Below are 13,523 nucleotides of genomic sequence, written 5' to 3' on the forward strand. Positions count from 1 at the left end.
CGCGGCGGAGCGATGAGGCGGCGCGGCGGCGCCGGAGTTCGCCGGAGACGGCGCCGGGCGGCGAAGTGGCGGCCGGGCGCGGGGAAGAAGTCGGGCGGCAGGGCGCGGCGACTCTGGCCCAGGCGGGAGCGGCGGAGGGCCGGCTTCGGGCCGGGACAGGTCGGCGGCGGGAGGAGCCCGGCGTGCCACGTGGCAGAGCCTCAGTGGCCGCAGGCGGCGGCGGATGCGGTGTCCGGCGCGGCAGACATGTTCGGCTCGCGACGGGCGATTTTTAGGGTTTGGGGACGAAGGAGATCCGGGAATTCGGAGGAGGACCTACTTATAGGCATAGGAGGAGCTAGGAGTGTCCAAATGAGGTGCGGTTTTCGGCCACGCGATCGTGATCGAATGCTCTAGATGATGGAGAGGGTTTTGGTGGGTTTTGGGACAAATTGGAGGGGTGTTGGGCTGCAACACACACGAGGCCTTCTCGTTCCCTCGGTTAACCGTTGGAGCATCAAACGAAGTCCAAATGGTACGGAACTTGACAGGCGGTCTACTGGTAGTAAACCAAGGCTGCTTGGCAAGTCTCAGTTCAATCCAGAAATGTTTAACCCCCACACACGAAAGAAAGGTAGAAATGACCACCGGAGGAGAACGGAACGCCGGAATGCAAAACGGGCAACGGGGAAAATGCTCGGATGCATGAGACGAACACGTATGCAAATGCAATGCACATGATGACATGATATGAGATGCATGACAACAACAACAACACACGGAGACAAAAAAACCCGAACCCGAGAAAATGAAATAACTTAACGCCGGAAACGGCAAGAGTTGGATTACATATTAGGTAAATCATATCCGGGGTGTTACAATATTGCAGCCGCACTTGCAGCATCCCAGGGAGTTTGGTTGAGCAGATTGTTGGCTGATCTTCAAGAGACTGAATCTGACAGATGGAGGCTGCTGATTGACAACAAGTCTGCCATAGCTTTGAGTAAGAATCCAGTGTTCCATGAGCGCACTAAACACATAGATCTCAGATATCATTATATTCGAGAGTGTGTTGAAAACGGGCAAGTTGAGGTGGAGCACGTGAGCACAAGTGAGCAGGTGGCGGATATTCTGACAAAGCCATTGGGGCGAGTCGGGTTCTTGGAGCTGCGACAGAAGATGGGGATCATCGAGCTCAAGAGGAAGCGACGTGCTTAAGGGGGTGATTTGTTGTGTTAATCACGTGGCCAGTTTATTTGTTTTTTCTGTTAAGTGGACTACATTAGTTAGTAGGCCCATCAAGTTTGCTTATTCATTAAGATTTGCTTTGGGTCAGAGGCGTGCTGCGTTCACGCTGCGACCAAGGGTTTAGCGCTGGGTTTGTTAGGCCACGCCGTGGAGATCGTGGGATGGCGCGATCATAGCGTAGCGTGGCGATGGAGCCGGGTCAGACGGCGATCCGCGTTGTAAGCCCTGAATAAGATGAAGAGAAAATAGAAAAGTTGTGAGCCAGTTTGGGCACAACGCAAAAGAAAAACCTGAGCATGTGTGCGTGTATCGTTCTTGCTCTTCCACCTCTGTGAGCGTGAGGGAGTTGCCGATCAGCAACGACAATTTCTAGTTTAGTAGAGGATTTCTTACTGAGTAAGATTAGTTGTATTATAAATAAACATGTTAATAATAAAAAGTTACACTCATAGATGAAAATTTACAACTGATTTTTAAAGTAATCGTCTACGCCATCAACTTGGCATTTTTTTTCCTCAAACGCTCACCGAATTGAACGTCTCATTTTGTATTAAGATCAATGCGTGCAACTGCACGGGCTAGCACTATTAATATTTGTTGGAGGAGAGGTTGTATGAATTAGAAAGATCATAAGGAATCAGATTTTATATGCATGTAAACAGAGTTTTTAAATTAGGCATATGCGTGGAGTTACACGCCTCCGTCCAATTTGTGCTTATATTGTTTATGCACATTATGTCTAATAGTCTATGGAATGTCCTAAAATCAAATGATCTATTTTAGCATATGTTTCCATTTTGGCATAAAAACCTGGTGGAGTTTGTCAGAGTTAATTTGAGCTTAAAATATGGAGAAGTAATAATCGTACATTTGCAGATTAGTACTCCCTCTGTAAAAAAAAATATAAGATCATTTAGAACTAAAGTAGTGATCTGAACGATCTTATATTTCTTTACAGATGGAGTATCAACTAATATACAACCGAGAATAGCATCCATTTTCATTGGATTAAAACATGTGTATAAAATAGCAGAACTATGCAAGGCGCTCTGTCAATAACATGTCATATTCTATGCACATAGAACATCAGAAGGGTTATTATATATTATTTTGATGCCTTAAGTGGGATAAATTAATTGAACATAAGTTAATTTTCTAGTCATGAAACTGCTAGATGTTTGCTTTCATGATTGACGTGGAGAATTTTTGCTCTTATCTGTATCAATTTATGACTTCTGATGCACTCAGGTTTTTATTAGTATGTGATTTTCTGCACTTAATCATATTTTTTAGGTGTTGTTTTATTCTGTTTAGAAGACCACAAAGAGAACATAAACATGCTATATATGCCAGCAATTATCACCACCACCACACTTTTGCAAACAATCAGTAGAATCCACCGCTCATGTATCATGCAAATTGTAAGAGATCGTATCGTATATCAAATAATTAAAGTGCATGTAGAAAATAAAAAAACAGGTTTAGCACGTGCATGAACCATATCTTCATGATGATAACTTACACCGGGTGACATTTTATGTAGAGGCATCCGGAGGCATACTTGCCCGGTACTTGTTATCACCTCTGGACTCAACTTCAGCTAGTCGACTCTCAAGTCATCACATGCTTTTTTATTGCAAACAATATTTAAGTTCCCGTGTTGTTAAAGAAGTACTTACCTCATATGCACATAATAAACATATTAGGGGAAAATTAGTAATCAACTTGGACTCATATGACGGGCCGATGGAAAATATAAATGCCATAAAGTGGCTTTTACCTACAACTGATAGATTGATTCTTGCATGGATAGCTAATATAGAAGGAAATTCATCAAGGAAGCATATAGACATGTGTGCATTAATCAGAAATAAATTATCTTATAAATATATGTTAGACTTAGGAATGATGAAAATAAACTCAGTTATCAATGTTTATACATAAATGGGGGAATTTGGTGGTTAGTCTGAATGCATGCAAAATGTATACTTTACAAAATTTGAGGAAACGGCAAGATGGGTTTTTACATGGATGCATAGTCCAAGATACGCTTTGTTCCTATAATCAATATAAAATGTATTACATATTTATCCGATGTGGAGAACAAACTGACAGCAACAGGAAGGAAATATTGATTTACTAATACAGGACAAACCTGAGTTCGATGAAAAACTTACTCCTCCGTTCCAAAATAGATGACCCTATAAAGTTGGGTCATCTATTTTGGAACGGAGGGAGTATTTATCATTAGTTGTGCAGCCTGAAAAAAATGACATTCTTTCACAAATGACACAGCTGAAGTGATAAAACATCATTAGCTGATCCAGTCAAAATTGATATTCTTGCTTTCCTAAATATATGGTACAATCGAAATGAAAAAATATCATAACATCTCCAAGGGTAGAAATTAAAACGACAAAGAATAACCCGCAAGAGAAATCATTAGTGTATTATGAAATATTCTTAGCTAGACAGCACCATGGTGTGCAAAAACAAAAGCTGTCGCGCATAAATTTATATTACTATTTTACCATATACTTCCTGATGCAGTTCACGCTTGACCTTCGAAACTACTATCAAAGGACCGCCAACCACTGGATGGCTAAGGAATAGCTATCATGTAACTCAACATCTATGGCCGTGCTTATCATGGACAGCAAAGGGTCATATAAGACCACTATTATTTAGGAAAATACACCACCACAAGCACGACAGCCTAGATTGAAAATTTCATTGAAACTGAGGAAACCAATGTAGCATAAAACAATTGAACATGTTTTGCCAACCCACAATTGTTGATGAAAAAACAAAGAACCAAAACTTGACTATCCTAAATTGAGTAAACACAGTACGATGACCAAACAAATTGTAACATTCAGCCCAATTTCAGTTACACAAAACACACGACAGCATCAATGTAAACCTCATTTCTAACCACAGATATATCTTATGAACTTCCTTTTGTTGTTAATAAGCTGCAGCTGGGTGCAAGTTCCAAAACCATGCATCAGCACAGTTTGTTTCCTTCAACCGGTTGCTGAGAGTAAAAGTTTCACTGAGCTATAAGGTTGAGATAAATCTTCATCTTTTGTAAGCACACTTGTATTTTACACAATTGGAACAAATATAGGAATATCATTAGAGAAACTATTAACACTTGGAATTTCTTCCCATGTGCACAACTCATTTATCCTGTGTGTACACTTTGCTAAACATATCTTACAACATAGTTAAAATCAGCCCCATCAAATAGATGGTTGAGATTGGACTGTCGAAGTGATCTGATCTTGGGTGATTACTGATTAGTAGATGATACTTGATAATGGAAAATGGTGTAGCAAGTAATATTGAATGCAACCAAAAAACTGAATGTGCTCACATAAGAAAATAACTTTGATTAGAACTTTTCTTCATGCCATCAAGAATTTTATTCACTGAAATAGTTTTGTCTCTCAGGCAAACTATAGTGGCCGGGCATCTCCAGTGAAAGAACTATTTGAACCACAATCACGTACTCACAACTACCTTTCAAAAATGAAGAAAAATGTTGAAATATGAACGGCACACAATTTCCAGAAAAGCTTAGAAAGAGTAGAAGTTATATACCGATCATTCGGTGGGGGTGGGCATTAATTTCTGTATTTCACTGATTCATGTTGGACCAATCATGGGAGATATGTTAGTTAAGATAAAAGAAAAGGTACCACCAAGATACAGAATCATTGCTACTTTTCCACCACATACTAAAAGGACAGAATAATCGTGTATATATGTACCGTCACCAATGAATATTTGACAACTTTGTCGGTTACAACATGTGTATTATGTTGCCATCTTTGTATATACACACCTTAAACATTATGTGTGCATTTGTAAAATATGGTATCCGATGGACTAGACTACCACGGTAATTACAAAAAGACTAAGTTTCCCTCTCTAAGTAATCAGCATGGTGCCAGTTGCATTACATAAAGACCAAGCTTAACTTTAACAGGAGTGACATGCTTGACTATGAAGTGAACTGTATATTGCTGAATGCACCGAGTAGTGGGCTGACCTAGTAAAGGAAACTGAAGTTGTCATAAAAGCAAGAATTTTCATTTATTATTGATTCATGTGAGACAGTACATACTAGATATGCTAATTAAGCAGGGACACATAAAAAGGGAAGCATTGTAGATTTGCCATCACTACATACACCACGTTAATTCTCGATGCATCCCATCCACCACTTTATTTTGGCATCTTTTCCGGAGATCGAGTGGATGAGTATTATCTTTTCATGTCAGTGTGTGCAACTCGGAAACATGCATATGTATGCACCTATAGTCAGGATGTTATTTCTAGCTGACTAAACTACCATGGTAATCACTAAGGACAATGATGTCCTTTCTAATAAGCAATCTGTTTACTATACTACTGGTTGCATGAGTGACCAAGCTTAATTTTAAAAGAGAAACATTTTTTTACCAGTAAAAACAGCAAGAGAGGCTCCTATTTTTATATATTAATTATAAACAAAAAGGGAAACAATATATTAACAACAATGTGAACTGCACATAGCTATGTATGGAAAGTAGATAGGACGGTTGTGGTGTCCTGTTTATATACCATCATGGTTTGGAATTTCGTCTAACACACTAAAGGTGTATACACCAACAGCAACATAACACGTGTTCAGGGAGAGGAAGATTCAAGATTGCTCTAGAAATTGAACGATAGTGCTGACAGCTTACTTGTACATCTCGTCATTGGATGTTGCGAGAAGAAGCGGTGTCCAGCGAGCATTGTGATCATCTACCATGGGAGAGTGGCCACAACAACTGGGTAGGCGGAGAGCATTGATCTGGTCAGAAATTGAGTCTGTCGGTCCCTGTCCGGCAACAATGACGAACGATGCCAGCAGGGCCGGCCCTGGGCCAGGGCAGCAGGGGCGACGGCCTGGGGCCCAGCCGAACCAGGGGCCCCGACCCAGGCCATATAATGTATGCTAAAGGATTGGGTACAGCCGTACAAGCCTAATGTTTATTAGAAGCCCAAAGAACGCACACATACCTGAATTGGTTCCAGATTATGGATCGGCTATACGTGTCTGAATGTGTGCGCGAAGCCGTGGCTGTTTTTTTTCTTGTGAGGGAAGAACATTTCCTGTGGCTGTTAGTTTGCGGAATCCATAGCTCAATTCTAGCAATCTTCACTCGCTCAGGGCCCATGGCTTCGTTTCCCGTCACACACGGAGGACGAAGCGGGCGAACGTTGTGCAACTCTGCCGAAGGCTGGAGCGTTGCAACGGCTGCTGGCTGCGCCTAGGGTGAGGAACAGCCGAACGACAGAGGTAAATTATTTTTATGAGTTCTTTTGGCCCTCAATTTTAATCTGGTTGATTATAATTAAGTTGTATTCTGTTTTTATAAACCTTGCATTCTTGGAGGAGATAACCGGTACTCTTGGTCGCCGAGTCTCGATGTTTTGGACTTGGATATCTAAAGAGCACACCAGCGTTGGAGCACACATATTATTGCTTCTTATTTACTCCAAAGCTTAGGTGTACTCTTTTTGGTTTTCACAAACATGTTGCCTAAACACATTTATCTAGTTCCGAGAAAAGAAAAAGAGAAAATGAGCACATCAATTAACTAAATTTTAGAAGGAGGTTGTGAGTCAATTTATTTTTTGAAGTGACACTACTGATAATCTAAAGCAATTAGATGCCAATATTATTGAAACACCGCAATATATTATTATCAGATACATCCTCCGTTTCAAATTACTTGTCTTAAATTTGTGTACATACTTATGTACCTAGACAAGGGACGGAGTAATATTTACAACGGAAAAATATATCATGGTTTATGGCCTTACAAGAATTTTTACATATCAAAGTATGGAATTCCTTTTTTTTCCTCCATCGCAGCCGCTAGGCCCACTAATGGAGTCCGCCCTAGGGCCCTCGAAACTCCAGGGCCGGCCCTGGATGCCAGCAACGACGCAAGAAGAGACGTCCAGCAGAGGGTTGACGGCACATCATGTTCCGTCCAACGGCAAGAGAGGCCGCAAGATCAATTGGATTCTTTGATTAAAAGCACCATCCTTTCCACGACTATAGGAAATCAAATACTATAACCAAGAAACCTAAAGAGATAAAGCCCACAATTCTGCTCCAGCATCCCATCCTCTTCTAGTAAGAAAAATCAATCTAAAATTACGGCATGGAAATCTCTACTTTCACTCTTTCTCCTCCATGGAAAACAAATCTATCTCTCTCTCAAACTAGACAACAAATTCATGCCGCCACCATCAGTTTTCCTTCTCTGAACCATCGTCCCTACTTCATCAGAAGCAGAGGTGTTGTTCACGCGGCCAGGAGAGTTTGTTTTAGATTTGGGCGTCTCTATTTTTTGAAGAAGCCTAAAAACTTCGCAATACTGCAAATAGATATGACACTCGCCGAAAGTACAAATTATCAGAACACCATGCCTATCTTTGAATGTTTGAAACTGTAAAATGCAAAGATGTCTCCAGTACTATTTTATGCATGAACCTTCTCTCTCTAATTCAGCAATAACACATGGGGAATTTCTTTCTTAGAGGGTGTTTGTTTCCAGGGACTTATTGGTCTAGGGACTTAAATAAGTCCCTATAAGTCCCATCTAAACCAAACAGGAGGGACTTATAGGGACTTAAAGTGGGCATTTGGGACTTATGAAATAAGACTCAAGGAGGGACTTATAGAAACTTATAGTTGTAATATGGTCTTATAGAGACTTATAAGTCCCAGGAACCAAACAGGTAGAGACTTTTTAAGGACTTGGGACTTATAAGTTGGGACTAAAAAAAGTCCTAGGACTTATGAACCAAACATGGCCTTAACAGCGTGAAACCCTTGGTTAGCACATTCATCTTGAAATCTCTCTTCGACCAAGATGTCAATGCACCTTTTCTTTATCTTTTTTGCGGGGGAATGTACCTTTTCTATTAACTCTAGGCATTTGTACATTTTAGCACAAGCTAAAATATACTGCATCTACCAACACACACATAACATTTGGATACACATACATTTCAGCCAGTCTGGTGCAAACAAATCTGCGGTAGCAAAGGGGACACTAGTAGAAAAAGGGCCTGCAGTCCCAGTTCATAAGGGCCTTTAGTCCCGGTTCTTCCGACCCTTTAGTCCCGGTTCAAGAACCGGGACTAAAGGCCCTCCACGTGGCCGCTGCCTGGAGGTCCACCTTTGGTCCCGGTTGGTAACACCAACCGGTACTAAAGGTCATTTTCTGATATATTTTTTTAATTTTTTTTTAATTTTTTTTGAAACTTTTTTATTTTCAAATTTCTGATTTATTTTAACCTCTAATCTTTAATCACTCCTCTCATCATTGCTCAATTTAATCTCTAATCATCCCTCATCATTCCAAATCATCTAACTTCCCAGACGGTCACCCATCCTCCCACTCCCCCAGCCTGAGCACGCTTAACTTCCAGGTTCTATTCTCCCTCGTTTCCAAGTCTGCACTCGTTGTTTTCCTGACAATAGTAAGATGTTAATCCTATTAACCCTCAGGATTTTAGCTTGAGCATGAAGTCACACATTTCACTGTTTGAGTTTGAAACTATTGTTCTAAAAAACAATAATTATTTAGTAACACTAATATTTCTTGAATAAGTAGTTTGACCATTATTTGACCAGATTTGACCAAAATTCAAAAAACTAAAAAAATTATTTAATAACACTAATATACTTGAATAATTATTTAGTAACACTAATACTTCTTGAATAAGTAGTTTGACCATAGTTTGACCAGATTTAATGAAAATTAAAAAAAAATAAAATTTGAGAATAACTTTTTTTTCCTTTTGGAATTTGAGGATTCTACAAATTTGCAAACAGGCCATAGGCCGTCTCCATCGGATGTAACTTTTCAAGTAGATGATTTTTTATATAAAAAACTTTTTAATCCGAGTTCGTATGCAAAAGTTATGCCCATTTTACAAATTCCAGAGAGATTTTGTAAATAAAGTCGAAATTCATATTTGTAAATTTCCCAACAACTAGACCACATATCACATGGGAAACTTATTTTATTTTATTTTTTTGACATTTCCATCAACTAGACCACATTATTCTAAAACTGAAAAGGCGGTCCGGGGAGGGGGGGGGGTGGTTTGAAAATTGAACTTTTAGTACCGATTCGTGCCATGAACCGGTACTAATGCCTCAAAGGTCATTAGTCCCGGTTGGTGGCACCAACCGGTACTAAAAGTTAGACCTTTAGTCCCGGTTGGTGCCACCAACCGGGACTAATGGGCATCGCACCCTTTAGTCCCGGTTCGTGGCATGAACCGGGACTAAAGGGCCCAGGTGAACCGAGACTAATGCCTTAGCCGCACGAACCGGGACTAATGGGGTTACCCGGCCTGGACCAAAGCCCCCTTTTTCTACTAGTGGGATCAGAAGCATTCAACTACGGAGTCTTCAAGTTGGTCATCTCTAGGCAAGGCATTATTGTATATAAAATAAAACACAAGTGTAAAAGTTGTGGGTGTTATGTATAATGCATCTGCCTCAACCATGGAGTAAGAAGCTCAGCTTTGAAGGCTGATGAGTGAGCCGCATGCATTGCTCGGAATGCTAAGAACATTTGTCCATTGATGATGAATGACATATCAGTCGCTGATCTAGCTGGTAGCCGAGATGTATCTCACTGTCAAAATGTGGCAAGGGAATAAGGCTATCAGATAGGCCTAGGATGTTGCATATAAAGGTACTTTTCTCTCTCCAGCAACTTATTCCCTCCGCAAACTCGTCACAACCCCAATCATCGCTCTAATCACCTTTGATGAAGCAGTACTCTAGTAGATCCCACTTGCAACAACCCTTGTAATAACAATGCATGCAAGGGTAGTGCAATTTAAACCTCTATCCACAAATGGCCGACAAATTTCTACTGCTTGTTTGCCATTTAAAACATATGGTTTTTGCTACTGCCTCCGAATTTTTTTGCAACCCTATTACCTCGGTCGAATGAGCTCATGGAATCATCTATGATGACGGTTTACAATTATAAAAAATACTTTTTTAATAGTGAAAATAATAGTATGATGAAAATCATGTCAAAAGGCAAATGGTCACAAAACGACACCATTTTTTGTGTTGAACTAAAAACATATGTCAACATATAATGATAAAGCCTAGGGAGAGGATAGTATTATTCTCAATGCTAGGCATGTGATTCATATTTGATTGCTATGTGTCGGCCGAGCAAAGCGAGGCATTGACCGGCAGCCTACCAAGCCATCAAACTGAAGCACGTGTATGCGTAGAATGATATGCAGAGTGGGTCATCCTTCTCACCCACACATCCTTGTGAAGGAAAAGATGCCACTGCAATTTCCCCGCATACGTCCCCTCCACGGCTCACATCCAGAAGAGCATGTCGTCGGCATCACACTTTCGTGGACGCTTGCATTGCTCCGTAGTGACCTGCCGCCACTGCCGACCGTCATAACACAGCAAATTTTACAAATGTTGCCCTTGCGGATGTTGCCCACACGGTGGTGCCTTTGGACTTGTGTTTGCTAGTTTGGGAATCCGTCTGTAATGGTCTTCACTTGTTTTTTCATCTGTAATGGTATTCACTTGTTTCTCTAAATCAACGGAGGTCTCCCGGAATCATGGCAATGCTCCTGCTGTCTATCAAAAATAATCATATATGGTCTTCTTTTGAAATGGCTCATTGTTTGGCTTTGGTTTGCCATGGTGCTTGTGGAAATTCCTCCTGCTCTTCTTACTTGGCTTGCTACTACGAACATTGATGTTGTCCGTATCGGTAGTCTTGCTCGGTGGTCGACGCTTAGTGTTTGATCCCTGACCATGAGCACTAGGAGCCTGTGCAACAGGGAAGTGTGGCTGGTGGTGCGCCATGTACTGCTGCTGTGGGGAGTACGGTCGATGGTGCACCATTGCCATGTACTGCTCCTGGAGCACATGGTCAATGCCCATCCGGGCCTGCCTCGTCACATCAGGGAAGAATTCTTGCCTGAAGGGCTGCCTCGTCACTTCATCATCAGGGAAGAATTCTTGCCTGAAACCAGGGGAGAATTCTTGCCTGAAGGGCTGCCTCGTCACATCATCATCAGGGAAGAAGTCTTGCCTGAAACCAGGGGAGAATTCTTGCCTGAAGGGCTGCCTCGTCACATCATCATCAGGGAAGAATTCTTGCCTGAAACCAGGGGAGAATTCTTGCCTGAAGGGCTGCCTCGTCACATCATCATCAGGGAAGAAGTCTTGCCTGAAACCAGGGGAGAATTCTTGCCTGAAGGGCTGCCTCGTCACATCATCATCAGGGAAGAATTCTTGCCTGAAATCAGGGGAGAATTCTTGCCTGAAGTACGGCACGTACGGCCGCTGCACCATCGGAGGAATATTGTGGTACGGGTACGGCTGCTGGACCATCGGAGGAATATTGTAGGTATTCCTGGCCACCGCCATGGCAGGAAACTCCTGCTGCTGGTACCGCATGTATGGTTGTTGTCGCTGGAGCATAGGAAGATTCAGCTGGCTATGCACTTCAGGCGGGAACGCCGTGTATGGCTGCCGAAGCATAGGGCTGCCGGCGTCCAGGGCGTGAGCCCGCGCCGGAACCGGAAACTCTTGATCACGAGTTCCTCCGGCCTGGCGCATTGGCGCCCCCACAAAGCCCATGCCTGCGTCCTCCACTCTATCATCCTCTTGAACAGGAGAGGCGTCTTCATCCTCCATAACCATCTCCTCGTCCTCCTGGATGGACTCGCCGTGGGTTGCGGACACGGGGACGCAAGGGTCGGGCTGCCCGTCGGCGGGGGTTGCGGTTGCGGGCACGGGCACGCAGGGGTGGGGCTGCTCGGCGTCGTGGATCGCGGTTGCGGACACGGGGGCGCCGGGGTGGGGCTGCTGCTGCATCTGGCGGAAGCGGAGGGAGAGGGAGGCGTGGAGGGAGGAGACATGGGCGTCGATGTCGTCCCAGGTGAAGGGGAGATGGTAATGGGGCGGCGCGCAGGCGACGAGGCGGTCGAAGGTCTCCCGCAGGCGCTGCTTCCTGACGGGGAGCGCCGCGATGGCGGCCTCCAGGTCAGCCGTCGCCATCGGCGCCGCCGGCCGGGCCTGGCCAGTCGGCGACGACATGTCCGCCATGGGATGGGGAACACACGAGGACGGACGAGTCAAGGAGGAGGGGCGCAGGAGCTTGGGGAGGGGGGCAGCGACGGCGACGAATCGACGGAGGCGGGGAAAAGCAGGGCCAAGGGGACGACAGGAGGCGATTTGTCCGGCGTGGAGGGTCAGGGGAGGCAGGCGGAGTTCGACGGCATGCCGGTGGGGATCGGGAAGGTGGGTGGCCGCGCGGACGAGGGCCGACGGCGGGAGTGGAGAGGGGGGGAGGAGAGGTCGGAGGCGGGCGGCTAGGGTTGGGGGCGAGGGCGGAAACCCTAGGGCGTCGGGGCGACGGCTTTATCCGGCCGGAGCGGCGGGTACGGCGGCCATCCTGTGGGTGGCCGCGCGCGCGCCCGTGGGATGAGCGCCACGTGCAGAGGCGGGATGGCTCCTGGGTTGGGCCGACTTGCTGCCCACTAGCTGCTGTGCTGCTGTCTAATCACTCTACTGCCTTTGTTTTAGTTGCTTTCACTCGACTCAGTATACGGCCCATATTCCGCTCGCTATTAGAGTGTTTTTTTAGGCGCTAACGTTTCATTCGACTGTTTCTTTTTTTTTTCTCTTTCGACTATATTTCTTGGGATACCTTTTGAAATATAATCAACTGACAAGATAGTACAAAGAACACCAGAAGTAAACATAAGTAAATAACATATCTATGTCCGTAGACCACCTAGCCATGACTACTAGCACTGGAGTTGGTTTTAGCCGGGACCGCGCTCTTGCCTTCTTCTTGTGCCCCTTCATTGTTGATCTGAATTCAAGTTAGATTAGAGAATACTGGTGCCTTTTGATCCACCCTTAGGTTTGAAAATTGACCGTCGGAAAGTCATGGTGCTAAGACCCCATAGCACCAGGACACTAGAACAACAAGCATCGCCGATAAAGAGAAGCGCAGATTGGAAGGATCCAGCATGTAGACACACGCAGTGGCGGAGGCAGAGGTGCTGGCAGGGGCCCTGCCCCCCCTCCCCCCCATGCTCTCATAAACACAACTATATGTGCTCCAGATCCTTCATTTGTCAAGCAAAATTAGCTAGATTTAGGTGATTTGGCCCCCTCTAACATCATATGACATGTTTGGCCCCCTCTATATTGAGTTTCT

At 43.9% G+C, this 13,523-nt stretch overlaps 1 protein-coding gene across 1 annotated transcript; it reads right to left on the reverse strand.

Annotated features, from left to right (window-relative positions):
- Positions 1-10,342: 10,342 nt before the first annotated feature.
- On the reverse strand, positions 10,343-12,671 carry LOC123075129 (uncharacterized). Its single transcript, XM_044497830.1, has one exon. The coding sequence runs from the start codon at positions 12,398-12,400 to the stop codon at positions 10,925-10,927; it is 1,476 nt and encodes a 491-aa protein (XP_044353765.1). The 5' UTR covers positions 12,401-12,671; the 3' UTR covers positions 10,343-10,924.
- Positions 12,672-13,523: the final 852 nt, after the last annotated feature.

Source organism: Triticum aestivum, chromosome 1A (genome assembly GCF_018294505.1).
Source record: "Triticum aestivum cultivar Chinese Spring chromosome 1A, IWGSC CS RefSeq v2.1, whole genome shotgun sequence".
NCBI classification, from domain to species: Eukaryota; Viridiplantae; Streptophyta; class Magnoliopsida; order Poales; family Poaceae; genus Triticum; species Triticum aestivum.